This window comes from Panulirus ornatus, chromosome 31, assembly GCF_036320965.1.
Source record: "Panulirus ornatus isolate Po-2019 chromosome 31, ASM3632096v1, whole genome shotgun sequence".
NCBI lineage: Eukaryota > Metazoa > Arthropoda > Malacostraca > Decapoda > Palinuridae > Panulirus > Panulirus ornatus.
The window spans coordinates 12,206,239-12,226,874 of NC_092254.1; the positions used below are offsets into that span (position 1 = coordinate 12,206,239).

The 20,636-nt window shown below is 37.8% G+C and overlaps 1 protein-coding gene across 3 annotated transcripts; it reads left to right on the forward strand.

Moving 5' to 3' along the window:
- The first annotated feature begins 654 nt into the window (after positions 1-654).
- LOC139758819 (pleckstrin homology domain-containing family J member 1-like) lies at positions 655-19,568 on the forward strand. Of its 3 annotated transcripts, none has more exons than XM_071680646.1 (8): positions 655-709; positions 2,909-3,057; positions 4,730-4,815; positions 6,233-6,319; positions 9,940-10,022; positions 12,783-12,846; positions 14,010-14,329; positions 18,403-19,568. In XM_071680646.1, the coding sequence occupies exons 2-8, from the start codon at positions 2,955-2,957 to the stop codon at positions 18,512-18,514; spliced, it is 855 nt and encodes a 284-aa protein (XP_071536747.1). In that variant the 5' UTR covers positions 655-709; positions 2,909-2,954; the 3' UTR covers positions 18,515-19,568. The 3 variants fall into 3 exon arrangements, with proteins under 3 accessions (XP_071536747.1, XP_071536748.1, XP_071536746.1); XM_071680645.1 differs by having other exon boundaries at positions 666-768; XM_071680647.1 differs by lacking the exon at positions 6,233-6,319 and having other exon boundaries at positions 663-768.
- The last annotated feature ends 1,068 nt before the right edge of the window (positions 19,569-20,636 follow it).

Here is a 20,636-nt window from a genome sequence, read left to right on the forward strand (position 1 = left end):
CCTGATTACTGGCCTGTACAAGGCAGGTCCTGATTACTGGCCTGTACAAGGCAGGTCTTGATTACTGGCCTGTACAAGGCAGGTCCTGGTTACTGGCCTGCACCAGTCAGGTCCTGGTTACTTGCCTGTACCAGACAGACACTGATAACTGGCCTGTAACAGGCAGGTCCTAATTACTAGCCTGTATCAGGCAGGTCCTGATTACTGGCCTATGCCAGGCAGGTCCTGATTACTAGCCTATGCCAGGCAGGTCCTGATTATTGGCCTGTCCCAGACAAGTCGTCAGCCTTTAGGCCACTCCTGAGTAATACGAGGCATAGTTTAAAAGCGATGAATAGCTGTTACTCATTGAACATCACATCATTAAGAATCACCAACGGTCTTTCCATTCTAAACACAGCATACAACTGCCACGGATAAATTAATAAAATACGAGAGGGTAAAGAAAGTCCTCACCTTTGTAATGTAAAGGTTGTTGTTGTTGGGCGAATAGTTTCACCCAGACACAAAAAAAAAATAATAAATGTTTATTTAGCTTTTATAAGGATAAAATTAGGTCTTCTATGTTTGAGATTATTTATATCATACTAAACATATCAAGATGATACTATATGGGATTAAAATGAAAATATTTTTCAGCGGTGAAATTAGCCCGAGCACCTGTTGTAAACACAACAAGGTTGGTCGCCTGAGAGGCTGCCAACGTTATGTGAGCTTAAAAGTTAAACTATTATCTCTCTTTTTTTTTTAAAGCTATATAGGCTAGATGTAAGTTCATTTCTAGGATTCATTCTCTAAGGTTGTAATTCATTTGTAGCGTTTTCTTTTTTTGTGTGTGTGTTGACCTGAAGAACTGTAGTTAAAGAGTCGTTTCAGGTTGTTGCAGTTTTACTGAATTCGTAATTCCAAGATTGTGATATTATTTTTTTTTTCAAGGAAGGTGAATCATGTGTCCCTTATCACATTCTGATTAGCTGTTAAAGCGTTGAATATATTCGTGATTATTAATGAATGTGAACAGGAAAGTGTTAATACTTTGACGGCACTAGACCATATACCACTGTTATTTACTATTTTTATGTCACTCTTTACAATAGATCCAAATGAAAGTCTAGGTTGGCTCCACGTTCCTATTACCTGTGGATGTTGTCAGATTTTGCTGATGTACGGTATTTGAGAAACGTAGAATAAAATTAAGCATTGTATTACACTGAACATTATTTTAAAAGATGTTAGGAGGGTTATGGATATCAGAAAATATAAGTTGATTAATGTAAAAGTAGGTAAGACTTTTATAGAAGAATTACTAGAACCTATGAAAACCTCGCTTAAGCTAATTTTGAGACCAAAATGATGGTAAAGATATGCTAGGGTCCTGTATCAGTTATGTCTTTTGAATACATGGGGAGGAGCTCCGCCCAAGGAATTGAGGAGCCTTAGTTAATGGTGTTATTGGGTCTATACCTTATTCTAGCCTACTCATATCCAAAAAGTCTTATATTTTACTGTACTATTTTTTGGTTGTGTTTTTGTCTGTTTAATAAAAAAAAGTGCTCTGATACCTCAGTCTAGGAGTAAACCTGAATAGCTTGCATTTTTTCTGGTTGACCTATTATTTCCCTTTCTTGCTTTCAGATCATCGTTTCCTCGACTACTTCCTCTTTATTGGTTGATCTGTTTGCCGTTCTTGCCTTCAGATCATTGTTACCCTGAATAGTTTTCATGTTTATTGGTTGATCTGTTGTTATCCCTTTCTTGCATTTAGATCATCATTTCCCTGATATGTTTTCCCTCTTTATTGGTTGATCTGTTATTTCCCCGTCTTGCTTTCAGATCTTCATTTCCCTGACCAGTTTTCCTCTTTATTGGTTGATCTAGTGTTTCTCTTCTTGCTTTCAGATCATCATTTCCCTAACTATTTTTGTCTTTATTGGTTGATCTTTTGTTTTCCTTTCTTAAAACCTTCAGATCATCATTTCCCTGCATGGAGGATCTTAGCATCCCCCTCTGATAACAGACTAAACTGTGTAGAATTGGCTCTGCGAGAGTAGCATTGAAGCTGATGACCCTTGTGAAATGTTTACTGTTGCTGCAACACTTCTTCAAATGCTTCGTATCCTAAGTGATACTTGTGTCAAAGGTGACTTGCAGCACTCACTTCTGATGGCATGCCTTTTTAGAAATGGCTTCTTCTGCAGATTACTGTGATAGGAGAGGACAGATCTTGAGAGCCCATCTTATGGCACAAGCAAGAAGGCAAAGGTCCCTTTTCTTGGACTGACTAATCAAAGGATGCAGGAATTTTGAATTAAATTTTTGGTCTCATTTCCCTGTATCTGACTTGGTAGGGGCTGACCCTAACCACCTTTCATGAGTATCATCCTCTTCCTGTGGGTGCTTCTGTAGATGTCTAGGCAGAAAAGTAATTTTATACTTCAATTACAAGTCCATCTGTATGAGGAAATATCCATGTTTTTTAATAAGGAAAAGGTACTTTGACAACAGTTGATTGTGAATAGGGGAACCATATCCAACCCCTTCTTGTGCTCCCCTCCAATTTATTGTATCAGAGGCTTCATATAACAAGGTAGCTCCAGTTATCCTTCAAAGAGTAATAGTGATAAAGATGATTGAACATTTCTAAAAAAAAAAGTTTTTGCTCCATTTTTTGGAGACCTCTTTCTGCTTGATGTTGCAAATTGAATATCATTCACAGGAGCTGGGTGTGGTAATCAGAGTTGATGAACTCTATAAGGAATATATTCTAACTGCCAGCATTCATACCTGAAGATCATTGATCAAGGAAGATATGAAAAGATTCTTTAACTTAAGAAATATTTTTGCAGTGCTTGATTAGCAGTGATTTCGATAAACAGTTGACTGCAGGCAATTGTCTAATTTTTTGCAGGACAATACTGTAGATAGGAGTAATTCAGATAGAAAACTACAAGAATATGCGGTTCAACACTGATGATTTAGCAGAATATGCTGTCCAAGCCGGTGATCATGAAGGGCGGCTCACTCATAAACCTCCACCAAGGACCCTGTATGATACAGGTATGGTTTTTCCTAGTGTATGCATTTCTGTTGTGCCTTGACATATATCTTGTTAGTAACAAGAAATTGAAATTTGAAATTGAATGTGTAAGAACAAAAGGTAGTGCATGTAAAACCCAAACTAAGTTATTAGGAGTAATGTTAAGAATTATAACAAGGGAAAGTAGCCCATCGCAGGGCTGTGTAGAAAAGACTTCCTCATGTTGTTGGTTCACATCCTTGGTCTCATGTACACTGTAGCTTGCTTGGTAGTTTAGCATACAGTCCTACACCCTTTGTTGTTCCTAGACCCTTGAATGCCAGAAAGTGTTATATAAAATCTGCTACAGTAGTCACTGAGATGCCATCTATGACTTATTTAGAACTTTTTTCCAATATCTTGAAATTTCTGCATCCACTTCCTTATACACTGTTGGGATTTATGCATTTTCATTCATACCCATCGTACCCCTTCTAAATATGACGTTTCTTTCCACTTGCTCCTTGCTCCTTAATTTTACCAAGATGTGGGCCCTTCTTTGCTGTCATTTTCTACCACTGCTAAGGGAAATACATAAGGCCAGACCACTTCACTTGGATCTTGGGTCTGTGTGGCCTTTGTATCTGCATAACTACATCCACTTTCTGGTACTTAAAAGAATTCCTCTTCCTATAAGTTCTCTCCATTTAAACATGCACTCCAAACATCATGTGTTACTCCCCTGCTCACACTCCAAATATCATGTCTTATCCTTTGTCAGCAACTTATTACCCTACTTTTGTTAACATTTACTCATGACTTTTACTTTTGCACTCCCTGCTAGTCTCTAACAGCAACTTGTGAAGTTTTTCATTGGAGTCTGCTGCTAGAGTTATGTAATCAGCATATAGCACCTGGCAGCTTATTCACCTCCCATGCCACTTCACTTCAAGATGCTCATATTTGATTCCTTTACCATCCCATCTCTTGACTCATTAAACTGCCACATTGACATCACTCTATGAACTACTCACCTTTGTCCTTCCACACCAACAAGTTTGAAGTACTTTCTGTGTAAAAACTTGTCATTTCATGTTGTAACCCTCCATTTAACCCATATATGTACAACATATTCCACAAGGAATTTTTGTCATTCCCATCATGGTCTTACATTGGAACTGTAAATGTCACAGACTTCTATGTAGCAAATAGCTGGTCTACATGATCTCTACCTTTCCTGAAGCCACACTGTTCCTCCCACAAATGTTACTATATGAATATCTCCACATTTTCATTTACCACTCTCCCATGCACAAGATCTACTCACGGGACTTATACCTCTGTAATTTAGACATTGATTTTTTTTGTCCCTGTGCCTTTATACAACAAATTATACATGTATTTTGTCTGTCCTCAGGCATCACGTCTTAAGTGATGTAGATATTGTACAGCCTAAGCTACTCTTCAACATTGTTACACCCTCTTTCCTGAGAAACTCACCTGAAGTCCCATATACTCTTGTAACTTTACCGTACTTCATCTTGTGCAAGGCAGAGAGAGATATGCATGTGCTAAAACCAACCTCTTCTCTTTTGTATGATATATTTATGTACTTGATTTATTTATACTTGATAATTGTATTTATTTGTATTTTTTGTTGATAATGTCACGTTAGTTTTATTCTATTCTTTTTATTTTTTTCTTATTTTTCAGCATGTAAAGAGCGATGGTTCAAGCTCAAATCCAATTTCTTATTCTACTACCGCTTGAATGAATTTGGGGGAGTTGATAAGAATGAGGTAAGGATAAGTATGTATTCTCTTGCATTTTTCCTTTACAGAGCATACATCATTAGGAAGCCTTTTATTTGTTATACTAACTTATACTGTAATGATAATCGCTTTCACCATCCTCAGCCTTAATTTCTTTTCTCTTTGGTCTGTTTCATTGGCATTCCTTTAGGGAATATTGGGTCAGGATCATTCCCACTCTCATGAAGTTGGTGAGGAAGCTCTCTTTTGCTTACCTTTTGCATTCTGTCCTTGGACCAACTAAGTCTCTGCTCAATTTAATGGAGTTCCTTCTCAAAAATTGACTGCCACCAGGTTGAATGCACCATCCTACCTGCCTCCAGTTGTTCAGAGCTCACAGATCCTGGGATTGCAACACACACACACACACACACACACACACACACACATATAGCATCTGTTGCTGCAGTCAACCAGCCGTTATAGGTCAGTTTCTGTTTTTGATTCTTAATCATTTAGTTGTGTTGGTGTTCACATAATTCCTCACACTGACCTCACACAACATATTCTAGATGGCTTCAATGAACAACAGCCCCCCTTCTGTGCAGAATTAGTGGTGGTAGACATCAGCAAGACACATTTTCTGTTATGACCATTTCCTGATGCTTGGGTGAAAAAATCAGTTATGTCCTCAGTGCTCTTAAGGGCATACAGAATCTGTCTCCTCTGTATACTGAAGAGGAAATTAGAAGAAGAATAGACATTTTTGAAGGTCTGGTCATGTCCACCTGTCAGGACCATAAGCCACAAAGTGTTGTGGTGTCTACTTAACTATGTGCAGCAGGTGCAGGGCAGTTGATTAGTAAGTGCTTGATGTCTTCCTTCAGTGCTCAGAAAGTTAGCAACATCCATCAGGCAAGATCTTAAGTCATAAAGTACAGTGATCTTGTTTGATCTTCAGTGTAGAAAAACACAAGGCATTTGAGATGTAAGTGTTCAGTGTCTTCATTTTGCGAGGTGAATCGTGGGTATGAAGTGTCTTGGGATATGGTAAATGGATGAAGTCTCAAGCATAGACAAGAGAGTATGACTTTTCTATGTGTGGGAAGTGTGGTTTCAGATAAACGTATGTGTGGTGGGATATTGTCTAAAACTGAGTTGGGAGACTGTTTTTAGTGCTTGGCAACTTATATCAGTGCATATATGGTTTATCTGATTTTGTTTGTTAGGGTGGGGGGGGGGGGGATCTGTGAGTCAGGGTTGCTGAGATGTGAGGCAGGGATAACTTTTCATATATATTTAGGGTTGGTGGTTAGTTACTGAGTAGTTGGAATGGATGGGGTCTAGTGCTATTGTAAAGGATTGAGTGCAGAAGACATTGAGGTGGTATTGTATTGGGAGGGTTTGTTTTATTTGTATATATGTATGATGAATACACCAGTGAAATATAGGTTTTCATTTTCAGCCGAATGGCGTATTTGTTTTAGAAAATATTGAGGTCCTTAAGGAGGAAGCTGCTGATGCACCATTTGCATTTGCTATTAAGTGGAAGGTAAGGGAAGCCACTGCTTTCTTATGTCATGCTAAGTCCTTTCTTATGTCTTTGTTGTTGTAAGATTTGATATCCCTAAGATATGCAGGGATATCATATACATTAAGCTAAAACATTTTAAGATCTAATTCTCTTGTAGTTTAATGTCAGATAACTTAATGTGGGTCTTCATATCTGATTGTCTGATCAGTGAATTATATTGATCAAAGAAATGTGTTCTGTATGCGATATCTGGAGATGGTGCAGTGTTATGCTCAGGTGCACAGCACATCAAGGGTGGTAAGTTATGGTGCAGTATGAATTAACTAGAGGTAGGTCATTAGAATGTCTGTATTTGCTATTATAAAAAGGGAGAAGATATTGTTTCTGAGCCTTTGCAAATTTTACTTTCTCAGATCACAGGGTAAGCCCAACTGCAGGGGTATGATGACTACAGAGCTGTGCAGTACAGAGAAATACTTGCCTTATTTGCTAAGCTGAGAAGATGGTACTGCACTTTATTTCATTTCATCCAACAGGAGTTAGAATAGTCTTGTTCATCAGTGCAGTAACACAAATGAAAAGCCTCAGACTTTTTATATTTTTTTCTTACTTGCTACCCATTTTCTTCATCATTGAGTAGTGCTAGGAATAGATGAAGAATGGCCTTTGTTATTTATATCCACTCTCCAGCTGTCATGTATAATGCACAAAAATCAGAGCTTACTATCAACAGCCAGACCCCACAGATCATGCCATGGATTTGCCTGACCATTTTGTATGCCTTGGTTCCTCCCACTGACAGTAGCATTTCACTCTCTATATACTACATCACTCAAGTTCTTGTATCCCATGCATGCAATTCATCTTCCTGTATGTTCAGGCCCTGATAACTCTTAAGCCTCTGTCACTTGATCCTTCCATCTCCTTTTTGGTCTCCCGTGAATGTAAATGGGGAGACTAATGCATTTGTACACCCTTTTAAGAACATTAGGACAGAAGGTATTGCTATTTGAGAGAGTCCGCAGTGAAAGAAGCATTGCAAATGATTGAATGGAAAAGTATAAACTTGATGAGGCATAGAAGGCACAATGAGCGAGTGTGCTCAGAGAAGAGGACATAGGGAATATAGAATGTGTGTCAGCAAAACATGAAAGGCAGAAGAAAACATGAATAGACATAATTGACATTAGAGGGAATGTAGGAATGGTAGAAGCAGAATGCTAGGAAGTACAGAAAATTTACCATCAGGAAGAATAGACCAAAATCCACATGGGAGCAACAGTGAAAACATGAAACAAACCCAGTTTTTAGATGTGTAATGGCAAGGAACCAGGCAGAATTAAATGTATGAAAGAAAAAGACAAGAAAATAGATTGTGTGAAGGACAAATAGACACAGATATGAAACAGAAAACATAATAAACAAACTATAGAAAATAGCTTGTATGAATGTTCAAAGTTTAATGATTGTGGGCTCCAGAATAGAAACCAGAAATCACAGTAAGGATACAAATGCAAATAGTATAATGCATATCAGTCTGAGAAAAGCTTGGTTGAATGCAAGAATTAAGAATGAAGCACGTCTGAGATTATATGAGACCTTCAGAACAGCCATATAAGATTAATCAAGGCATAAATGTAAACTGCAAACTAGAAACTAATCAGTTAATGAAGTTAAGCCTTTGAAAATGTGAAATATATGCGACAAATTTACATTCTATATATACATTCAGTATACTGTAATGATGTAAAGACTTCTAAAGACTAGGATGGAAGAAGTAAATGAGACCTCAATGAAAGAATCACTGATGAGTGTAAACAAACCCAAATCAACAGTGATGGAGTTAGATGACTTCGGCTTTAGTCTGATTGAATGGGAAAAAAGAAAACAAAAATAGAGATGTATGTTTAAATCCAAAGTGAGAGTGAACATTGAAATGCATCAGTAGATGATAGGGAACAGCTAAGATAGTTAAAATGAAATTGTGAAACATCAGTCTAATTCAGGTCATATACAATCCAACAAGTAACAGCAAAACATTTAAACCAGTTTTACAAGTGATATCACATTCATTACAGACACTGATATTAGCTAAATTGGTATGTTTGATCTTAATACTGTAGAAGTAAGCACAAATCACAGATTAAAAACTAAGAGAGGCAAAAAAAATTTTGCATTATAGGTTACAAGCAAATTGTGCGACCTAGATTTTTGCTCTCACAGAAAAGAAGGGAATGGGGTTAATAGAAAGATTACATCCACAAAATGGAATGAGTTTTCAGTAGCATTACTGCAAAATTAGCTCATCACTGTTGTAGGAGAATATAGGACCCTGCAGAATGGAGAAAAACAGTACAGAGCAAAGACTTTGGTGAGAGAAAACAGTGAATGAATAGAATAGAATGAAAGAAGAAAAGGTATACATTCTGTAGAAGTAAGATAGAAGAGATAGATGAAAAGTTAAGAAATGCACACAGGAAAATTATGGAGTCACTGAGAAGAGAAAAGAAAGTATAAGAGGAGAAAGTCATTCAAATCATGAAACAGAATTGAAAAGTTCTCTTTGCATATATGAGTAAAGCAGAAACCAGAAATTGGAGGCTGAACCTTTTAAAGCAGGGGAAGTATATGAAAATGACCCAAATAAAACATGCCAAATGTTGAGTGACCATTAAAAGCCATTGTTTAACATGTGAGCCGTAAGAACATTTATACAGTGAAATATTTAATCATTATGATTACAAAACCCCTGCAGATGTCAAAATGATACAGGCATTTGACCAACTTACAGAAGTAGATTTAAAAAACAAACTTTTTACCATGCATAAGATAATAATAAATGAATTTTCATTTGATGTGTGAAAAATTGCACAGGGAAAAATTTAGACACATGAAGCAACTTTGCTTGGATGAAATGTTTAAGAAGATAGCAAAGAAAAATGTGTCTCACAGCAGTAAGCCTACCAGTACATCTGTAAATACTGTAGCTTCAACTTTCAAGTACCCTGGATGTCTCACCTGCAGCATCAGAAATCCAAGATGAAATGATCAGCTACAAAACAGACAGTACTTCTGACTGCCCTCAACTAATAGACCTTTGTGATTAGCTTTACAGTTCCAGTAAATGTGCTAGTTTGGGAGCAGCAGTGCTGCAGCATTCTTTGTAAGTAAAGAAATTAATAAATTTGCATTTAATTTTTTGTTAATCTTATTTAATTAATACCTGTAATCTTGTTTCACCAATGTACTAATGTACAAGTACCTGTATTTCATTTACTTATTTAATTTACATCTAATATTTGTTTGATTTAAATTTCTAGCAGTCCATGGTATACTTTAGACATATGGGAAATGTATTATTAGTGGGTTAGAGGTATGTTGACGAATTATTATTTCATGACCATGGTTGGTCCGGCAAAATGGTTAATCTGGCTAGGCTTTAGAAACAAGAGTGCCAGAAAATTGGTGGTGTACCTGTACTTTATAATCTAATTCAGACTTTTGCCATGATAAGAGAAATAACTGTGCCCTGAGTTAAGTAGTCCATATCATAGATTTTTTTGTGTGTTTTGAGAAATTACATGGAATACATGGGATGAACCCCTTTTCATGAGTTGATTTTTTTTTCATGTTTACAGGATGACCCTTATAGAAAACATCTATTCTTTGCTCAGAGTGAGCCAAGTGTTCATGTCTGGATCAACAAAATAATAAATGCAAGGTAAGTTTGTTAGAGTTATGAAAACATTCTTACCAACAAACTTGGAAATTCCCTGCGTGTCATAGAAGGTGACTAAAAGGGGAGGGAGCGGGGGGCTGGAAATCCTCCCCTCTCATCTTTAATTTTCCAAAAGAGGGAACAGAGAAGGGGGCCAAGTGAGGATTTCCCTCAAAGGCTCAGTCCTCTATTCTTAACGCTACCTCGCTGATGTGGGAAATGGCGAATAGTATGAAAAATATTCAGTATATGTTATTTGAGGATTTTTAGACTTTTGCAGTTACATGATGATAGGAAATTTTAAATTTGCTCTTTGTATTGTAACTTTATAGATGTAACCGCTTTTGCAATAGTTTTTAAATGTTATTACTTTCTCTCCTTGTTTGATGAGCCCCATGAGTAGTGACAGATCAGTGGATTGCAGGGGGGTAGACCTCTTCTAATTCCCTATTTTTTTGGTATCCTCTGCCATTTGACAACTTTTCACCCATGGTGTTGGCCAAACACTTACTCACGTTGTTGTCTCAGCTAGTTAACATCTCCATTGGTCGTGACTAATGGCTTGCCCATGTATGAGGTACAAGCTTCCAGCAGTCCTCAGAATTTGCTAATCTCTCATCATAGCAATACATTCACCCAGTATAGTTCTACCTGTACCTTATTTACCCTTCACATCAGTTGGCATTCTTGAATTGTTAGTGTGCCTTGAACGCTTTTATATTTTTTTTTCTCTTCAGTTTAGAATTAACTTTTTGAATTTGTTTACTCACCTCTTTGTAACGGGGATTTTCTTTTTATGTTGGGGTTTCCAGACCATGCCTGCAGTTTAGGAGTTGAACCAATTGTTGGTTGAGCCCTCCTCTTTCTTGAATGTCATTTTATAATGCCTGTTCAAGATTCCATCAGAGTATGCCAGTTTATGTGAGAGATTTCCCTCCCATTCAGAAGAGTCTGCAAAATTGTACCATTTTGAAAAAGCGTATCCTTGTTCTTAACACTCAGGGCCCTGATGGGTTCTTGCTATCATCCACACATTGAACCTGACATGCAGCAGCTAGTGTTAACTGGGCCACGAATGTTTACAGACAATTCTATCGTGTGAAGTAGATTTTGGTCGTACATTTTTAATGAACATAATGTTTTATACACATTCTCATTTATCAGTTTCACATACTACTGTGTCAGTTTATTGTAATTTAGTTTTTATGACTGAATGATTCAACTGTTGCAACAGAAACCCAGTCTCAGAGTTCTGGTCCTGACATCTTCACATGTGGTTTTGATCAAAACTTATGTACAGACAGAGGTCTAAGGGTGCCTAACAAAAGACTTCTTAAATACTACTCTTCCTTCCATTCAGAGACAGTGCTCATCGATTTGGAAGTCCTTCCTGCAAGATTCTGACCTTCCAGATGTGGTAGAGGCTTTATGCTTGGAATTCCTTAGTCTTTTTCATGATAGAAATAAGTCTAGTAACAGTAATGCCTTTTTGAATCCTTTCACTGTGGTAGTTCTACTGTGCAGGAACACTATATAAGCATGTTATTGTATTCTAAGATATTCTAAAAAATATCTTACTTAGTTTGTTTTAATGATAAACTGGAATGTTATTTTCTAAATTGAATGCTATCAACCTGGTCTTTCCAGACTTACCAAGTGAGATGTATGGTATTTTTTGGATGTTTTTGATTCCTGATGTCTATTACCTTGTAAGAGTGATACAGTTTCCTTGACATCTTCACTTAGATTGACTTTATATGGTAAAAGTTTAGACTGTAGTGTTTGGAACAATGCTTTGAATGCTGCTTAAGTAAACCTGGCCATATATTTTGCCTTGAGGCAGAGTGACAGATTCAAGGATCATTTCTCACGTGAAGTTGACTACTCTAAACTATTGCCGTCAGTATGCTGACAGTAAGTCAGAAAGCTGACTTCCGCTCTGGATTCTTTTCGTGGAGGAATTCAGTATGAGAGGTTACTGATACTCATCTAACTCCTTTGTTGGACAGTATCTTAGCCTGGATTTAGTGGACCTGTCTCTTGTGGCTCTGGGTTTCCCTCCACAGGAGGGTGTGATCCTAGTCAGGCTCCAGATCATCATTAGAAGATATTTATCTCTTGACTTTATTACTTCTTTTATTGCTTACAACCTTTTTTTTTTACTCTAAGCTTTCCTTTTTCAGTTGGGTATGCTTTTGTTACTTGTGGGGCTTACTTACTGAGGCGAAAAATGAAGGTTTTGCAAAATGAAAAGCCTTTCCTTTCTGAGGCATAGAACCATGATTATTGTTTTTTGTTTCTTTCCTGCATTTACAGCCCCACGTTCCTCTTTTATAAGCCTTTGGTCATTGCTGGCTGTAACTGTTGATGGCTAATGCTCTTGATATGCAAATTATTAGGTGCACAAAAAGCTTGTGCCTCCAACTCAAGCTAGTTGACGACATCATGTTCTTTGTGGCTTCTGATTGGCTAAAGGGACATGAATGACACTAAAGGTGAATGATTTTCAGAGAATGGAGAATACCTGCAGATAGCCAACAATATTATAGGGGGTTAGAGGGACCTGAACATCTTGTGATCCACACAGTCTTTCATCATTCACTGGGCTCTGTTTTGTAATGACAAGTTTTATATGTCTTTAAAATCAACATTTTGTTATAGTAAGCCTTTCAAAATTTCTCCTAGATATGCTCTGTTCATCTGTTTGCTGCTGTTTTGTAAATGCCATATAGTATTCCGTTTTAAGTCTGTTTCATATTTCAGTTACGAGCATAAGAGAGCTCAGCTGATTATGTTAAGAGTTCAGATTAGAAGAAAGACCGGCAAAGTAAGTATGATCTGAAAAAATCTTTGCAGCAAATCTATTTTGCAAATATTTAGTAGAAATATTTAGGTTTGCTGAAAAGATCTAACCTCAAGAATCAGTCACTGATTACTTAGTTAGTATGACTATGTCTTAAAGTATTTTATTTCATATTCATGTGTATAACTCTTGAAGAAATGTAGATACCTGGAGAACTAAAGTATCAGTGACTCAGTGTGCTATTTTAATGTTATGCATGATGTGTATCACACTTGGTATGATGTTGCATGTAAAATTACCCCAAACATTTTAGTTACAATTTGATATTTAACTTTAATGGTAAAAGCTCTGTCATTTCACTACACAGATGTTGCAAAATTTTTGTGTGAACTGACTTGTAAAGATATTTGAAAAGAATGAGTGATCTTTGCAATTATATAGAGAGGGAAGTGAAAGTAAAAAAGATGAAAAAACTTGCAAGTCAAGGGAAGTGTTTAACTCAACACAACATTCCTCTTCTTTCAAATCTTCTCCATCTTCTTTCATTCAGATATCACCTTTTGTAAACACAACTGCCCTTTATAAATTGAGAATGAAACAGGATTTCTCAGTAAGAAGTGAAGGGGTAAGAGAGAGAGGTATCGATATAAGAGGAATGTGTAGGAGAACTGAAGAGGTGCGCTGAAATGACTTGGACATGTGGATGGGATGAGTAAGGAGAGAATGACTAAGAGGGTATACTTGTTGGAAGTGGAGTGAACAAGGAAAAAGAGGGAAAGTGAGGAGTGACAAATGCTTTTAGTGTTTTGGGCCTGAACATGCAAAAGGATGTGAGGCATGCTTTGGATAGAGGGAATTGGAGCGATGTGGTATATCAGGAGCAATGTGCCATCATTGGACTGAATCAGGGCCTATAATGCAGGGAGGGGTATCCAAGGAAATAACTGTGGATGCTGGTTGTGCTTTGGTTTGGATTTGTATATTTGTGAGCATTTTTTCATGGAATTTTTGTGGTGGTTATTTTGCAGATTTTGCCAGTCCAGCTTGTTTGTGTATATTACATAATTTTCTGGAGTCAGAGGAAGGTGCAGTAATGTGTTTGTGCTGTATTACTTACATCAGAGAGGTTTTGTGAACTGCTATAATCTTGTAATTTTTTTTTATTTTTTTTATTCTTTGTACTTCAGGATCCCCTCGAGCATTTTGGTACCCCACTACCTCAGCGTGCCTCTTGGTCCATGATATCCCAAGAAACTCAGTGTCACATGGCTCTTGAGGGACTTTGCGTGTCCCGTCCATCATTTACATACTCTTCATCTGTGCCATCTAGTCCCAGTACCAGCCATACTTCATTAAAAACTCCTGGTAGTCCCTCTGGATTAAGTCTGCCATCAAAAAGTCCTAATTTAAGAGTTAGAATTCCAAAGAGTCCATCCTTAAGACAGCCAACACGTAGTGCTCCTGTTCCTCCACCAAGAAGAGGAAAGAAACAAAGTTCAGGGAATGGGTAAGTGTACTCTTCTATTTAGTTTTTATGTCCTATAATACTTAAATTATCTTTCATAATTGAGTGGGTGTGTGTGATATTCTGGTTTGCGTACACTCTCTTTACTTGGATGTATGAATGAGGTTATTCACTAGGGATCCAGATTTTGTTTTAAGATATATGTGCAAAGCTAGAGAGTGGATATGAGCAAATGAGGCCATTTCTTTACCTGTACTTAGCACAACCATGCTAACACAAGAAATGTCAAATATGTATAAAACAAAATGTGTTTACATTTATATATTTATTTATAATTATTTATTATACTTCATTGCCGCTTCCCATGTCTGCGAGGTAGTGCCAGGAAACAGATGAAGAATGGCCCATCCACTCATATACAAATTTATTTATTTATTTATTCATTTATTTATATATGTAATTTATTTATTTATCATACTTAACCGCTGTTTCTCATGTCAGTGAGGTAGCACAAGGAAACAGACGAAGAATGACCCAACCACTCGTACACACACACACACACACTGGTTCTCAGTGAATGTAGGTTTGCGGCAGGGGTGTGTGATCTCTCCATGGTTGTTTAATTTGTTTATGGATGGGGGTTGTCAAGGAGGTGAATGCAAGAGTTTTGGAAAGAGGGGCAAGTATGCAGTCTGTTGTGGATGAGAGTTTGGGAAGTGAGTCAGTTGTTGTTCGCTGACGATACAGCGCTGGTGGCTGATTCATGTGAGAAACTGCAGAAGCTGGTGACTGAGTTTGGTAAAGTGTGTGAAAGAAGAAAGTTAAGAGTAAATGTGAATAAGAGCAAGGTTATTAGGTACAGTAGGGTTGAGGGTCAAGTCAATTGGGAGGTAAGTTTGAATGGAGAAAAACTGCAGGAAGTAAAGTGTTTTAGATATCTGGGAGTGGATCTGGCAGCGGATGGAACCATGGAAGTGGAAGTAAATCATAGGGTGGGGGAGGGGGTGAAAATCCTGGGAGCCTTGATGAATGTGTGGAAGTCGAGAACATTATATCGGAAAGCAAAAATGGGTATGTTTGAAGGAATAGTGGTTCCAACAATGTTGTATGGTTGCGAGGCATGGGCTGTGGATAGAGTTGTGCGCAGGAGGATGGATGTGCTGGAAATGAGATGTTTGAGGACAATATGTGGTGTGAGGTGGTTTGATCGAGTAAGTAATGTAAGGGTAAGAGAGATGTGTGGAAATAAAAAGAGTGTGGTTGAGAGAGCAGAAGAGGGTGTTTTGAAATGGTTTGGGCACATGGAGAGAATGAGTGTGGAAAGATTGACCAAGAGGATATATGTGTTGGAGGTGGAGGGAACGAGGAGAAGTGGGAGACCAAATTGGAGGTGGAAAGATGGAGTGAAAAAGATTTTGAGTGATCGGGGCCTGAACATGCAGGAGGGTGAAAGGCAAGCAAGGAATAGAGTGAATTGGATCGATGTGGTATACCAGGGTCGACGTGCTGTCAGTGATGGAATCAGGGCATGTGAAGCAGGCTGGGGTAAACCATGGAAAGTTCTGTGGGGCCTGGATGTGGAAAGGGAGCTGTGGTTTCAGGCATTATTGCATGACAGCTGGAGACTGAGTGTGAACGAATGGGGCCTTTGTTGTCTTTTCCTGGCGCTGTCCTCGCGCACATGAAGGGGAGGGGGGGTCTTATTCCGTGTGTGGCGGGGTGGCGATGGGGGCGAGTAGGGGCAGACAGTGTGAATTGTGTGCATGTGTGTATATGTGTGTGTCTGTGTGTGTATATATGTGTGTACGTTGGGATGTGCGGGTGTGTATTTGTGCGTGTGTGCATGTATGTGGGGGTGGGTTGGGCTATTACTTTCGTCTGTTTCCTTGCGCTACCTCGCAGGAGCGGGAGACAGCGACAAAGTAAAATAAATAAAAATAGATATATACGATACAGCGCTGGTGGCTGATTCATGTGAGAAACTGCAGAAGCTGGTGACTGAGTTTGGTAAAGTGTGTGAAAGAAGAAAGTTGAGAGTAAATGTGAATAGGAGCAAGGATATTAGGTACAGTAGGATTGAGGGTCAAGTCAGTTGGGAGGTAAGTTTGAATGGAGAAAAACTGGAGGAAGTGAAGTGTTTTAGATATGTGGGAGTGGATTTGGCAGCGGATGGAACCATGAAAGCGGAAGTGAATCATAGAGTGGGGGAGGGGGCGAAAATTCTGGGAGCCTTGAAGAATGTGTGGAAGCTGAGAACATTATCTCGGAAAGCAAAAATGGGTATGTTTGAAGGAATAGTGGTTCCAACAATGTTGTACGGTTGTGAGGCGTGGGCTATGGATAGAGTTGTGCGCAGGAGGATGGATGTGCTGGAAATGAGATGTTTGAGGACAATAGGTGGTGTGAGGTGGTTTGATCGAGTAAGTAATAATAGGGTAAGAGAGATGTATGGTAATAAAAAGAGTGTGGTTGAGAGAGCAGAAGAGGGTGTTTTGAAATGGTTTGGTCACATGGAGAGAATGAGTGAGGAAAGATTGACCAAGAGGATATATGTGTCAGAGGTGGAGGGAACGAGAAGAAGTGGGAGACCATATTGGAGGTGGAAAGATGGAGTAAAAAAGATTTTGAGTGATCGGGGCCTGAACATGCAGGAGTGTGAAAGGAGTGCAAGGAATAGAGTGAATTGGAACAATGTGGTATACCGGGGTCGACGTGCTGTCAATGGATTGAACCAGGGCATGTGAGGCATCTGGGGTAAACCATGGAAGTTGTGTGGGACCTGGATGTGGAAAGGGAGCTGTGTTTTCGGTGCATTATTATATGACAGCTAGAGACTGAGTGTGAACGAATGGGGCCTTTGTTGTCTTTTCCTAGCACTACCTCGCACACATGAGGGGGGAGGGGGTGTTATTTCATGTTTGGCGTGGTGGCGATGGGAATGAATAAAGGCAGACAGTATGAATTATGTACATGTGTATATATGTATATGTCTGTGTGTGTATATATATATGTATACGTTGAGATGTATAGGTATGTATATTTGTGTGTGTGGACGTGTATGTATATATAAGTGTATGTATGTACACCATCGGTCAGATTTGAACCCTGGGTAGGGTGGCCAGCCAATGCAAGGGTTGACTATTTCTAGAAAACAACTTGTTGGCAAAACTTCATTTTGCAAACATGGTACCAAATGGGATAAATGGGTATCCAGGAATGTAGCCCCTGAACTTAACATACTGAAGAATATTTTGATGTTTTTTCATAAAGATTAATGTGAATGCCTGTTCTTACACATATGAACTGAAGAATGATAAAACAAGTAAAGTCTCATTTGAAATACTGTTTGATGCTGTAATCATATCATGAAGTGAAGTGATAAGAATAATCTGTTTTATTGTACTCTTTAATGAATGAAGATGATGTGTCTGTGTCAGTGGTGATGATGATGGTGCATTTTTTGTGATGGTGATGATGATACTAAGCATATAGGTTACAACATTAATTTTTTGAGGCTGAGAGATTGTTGGCCATGTGCACAGACTGATCAGGCTGGATGTATTGCTCAAGTAGCACACATGGGAAGTGGCAAATTTGAAGTGGATTAAATTTAAATCCACCCAAAGAAATTCATATGTAATGTTTCATAGGGCCTCTAAGCTTTAGAACCAGTAACCTCTCCGTTTCATGTGGATTTTAAGTAGCATATTAGGAATGATGTGGATTTTTCCAAGTGTGAGGAACATCATTGGATTTTCAGTACACAACAGTTCATTTAAGAATTGTGGAAATAGAGCTGAACATGGAAATATATAGTGATTGTTTTGATATTAGAATAACAGATATACTAAGAACATTTTTTCCTACAATTATTTTGTTTTATCCATAGTAAGTAGGTAAAGTGAATGGAGACTTTATTGTGTGGGGAGTAAGGTAATGTAGGTAATGAGAGGATTTTCCAAGGAAATTGAAAATGTTGTAAGTTAGAATGTTGTGAATATAATTAATTGCTTGAAGTCTCCATTGTGTAGAGAAAACTTGCACATATCACCTTTTTAAGGCAGGAGGTAATTTAGCTGAGTTTTGTTCAATGACAGTTTCTTTATTCTCTACAGACATGTTGTGGTGGAAGACTTGGTGCCAGGAGTGGGATGTATTACAGCCTCTTTCAAAAGTCATTTAACAGATGGGTGTACTCAGAATGAAGAAACCAGTTTGCTTGACTGATTACATGTTGTTAGCTTGATCATTATTGATCTTGGTTTGTATCTGTGTTGCAGACTTTTTTAAGTGAATCTCCCCAGATGTGTTAATGTATCATAATATTTTGACCAGTTTATTAAATTAACCACATTAAACTGGGAAAGATAGCTGCTTCTGAATTGAAGTAGTAACAATATATTTTTTGATAATGACATTTGTGTAAGGTTTTGTAGTGAAGCCATCCATTACTGGTAAGTGTACACATAAGTATTGAAACATACGGTATTCTTGCCATTGAGAAATATGATTGGAACATTTCACATATTAAGTCTTTTAAACTTTTGTGAGCATTTGGACGATAAGATTTTATTATTATATACAGTGCTAATGGGAACTTTCCAGTATAAAATTGTTATACCATATTATGTATGAAAATGTTTTAGTTTTTAACCAGTGTCGCTTTGAAGATTTCTAGCAGGGATAAAGAATTTTTGGGAGATATCTATTTTGATAATCTTTATAATGATGCTCATTATCTGGTAATGATTTATTCAGAGCATTATTGGGAATGAGTGATGTTGGAGATGGAGTGAGACATGTGGGAAAAATAGACATGTAATTAGCAGCCTGGAAAATGAAATGTCTTCTTAATTGCAGTCTTTCCAGTTTTTTTGGGGAAGTGGTAGAATGTATCATTTTGTCTGGTGTTTTGTATTTTGATATTAATCGTATGACTCAAATAAGAAGAGCCTCTGTGATGTGAAAATGCTTTGTTTCTTTAATGTGTTAAAGTACTTATGTTAACTATGCCATTTTCTGTTTTGTTTGGCTGATCCTCTGTTGGTGTATCATATGCATCTATGGGGGCATCTCTGAAGAAGCGTGGTAATATTGCATGAATGTATGGTGAGAATGGCTCCATTTCATATTTTCATTAACCCCTAAACTATGGCTACTGGAAAACCTGGCTACTAATGTATGCACATAAAATAGAAGAAAATGTTTAAAAACATACATTCTTAGTAAATTAAAGATATGCATGCAGAGATATGAAAGATTAAATAAAATAATTCCTTTATCAACCTTTCTTTTGTCATGGTGAAGTAATGAAGTTTATCAGTGCATTTATGAATGCTTCACATGGGGCTATTTAAAAGTGGCATGGAAATCTTGTTGCAGATGTTCAATGTCACAACTGAACATGTACTAACAAATGATGTATGTCACAGTTTAAGGGTTAAGATTTCTTGCCACCTCAGGCACAGCAAATTTTGTTTTACAGTTCTAGAGAGGATTTTGGTTACAATTTATGTTGTTCTTGACAGAATTCTAAGTCTTCCTGTTTTTGTAATGAATTAAGAACAAGACACATTGTTAAGCTGCATGCCCCTGATACTGATGAGAAGATGATGCTGCAGAAAATCATTTCATCCTGTAAGTCAAGGACATCTGGTCATGGTAGGATTTACGTATGCTATCTTTAGGGTGGTTTTATTGTTGTTGAAAAAAATTAGATTTTCATGATTAATCTTGTTTTTTGGAGTGGGGGGCTGGAAATCCTCCTCTTCAATTTTTACTTTTCCAAAAGAAGGAACAAAAAGGGGGCCATGTGAAGATTTTGTCCTCTAAGACTCAATCCTCTGTTCTTGATGCTACCTTGCTAATGAAGGAAATAGTGAATATGTATGAAAAAAATATTATTGATTAGAATCTGCTTCAGATATTTGGTTTCACTGTCAGATAGAGTAATTAGGATCTGATTTAGGCATTAGGTTTAATTGTCTTATAATTCCTAGTTGGAAGATATTCTGTAGGGTTGATGGAGAAGTGCCTTCATAACCAAGTTTGTTTCTCTGTTTGTCGGTCTGTGGCAGGGTTGTGTGATGTCTCCATGGGTGTTTAATTTGTTTATGGATGGGTGGTTAGGGAGGTAAATGCAAGAGTTTTTTGAGAGAGGAGCAAGTATGCAGTCAGTTGGGGATGAGAGAGCCTGGTGGCTGATTTGAGTGAGAAACTGCAGAAGTTGGCGACCAGGTTTGGAAAAGTGTGTGAAAGGAGAAAGTTGAGAGTAAATGTGAAGAAGAGCAAGGTTAATAGGTTCAGTAGGGTTGAGGAACAAGTTAGTTGGGAAGTAAGTTTGAATGGA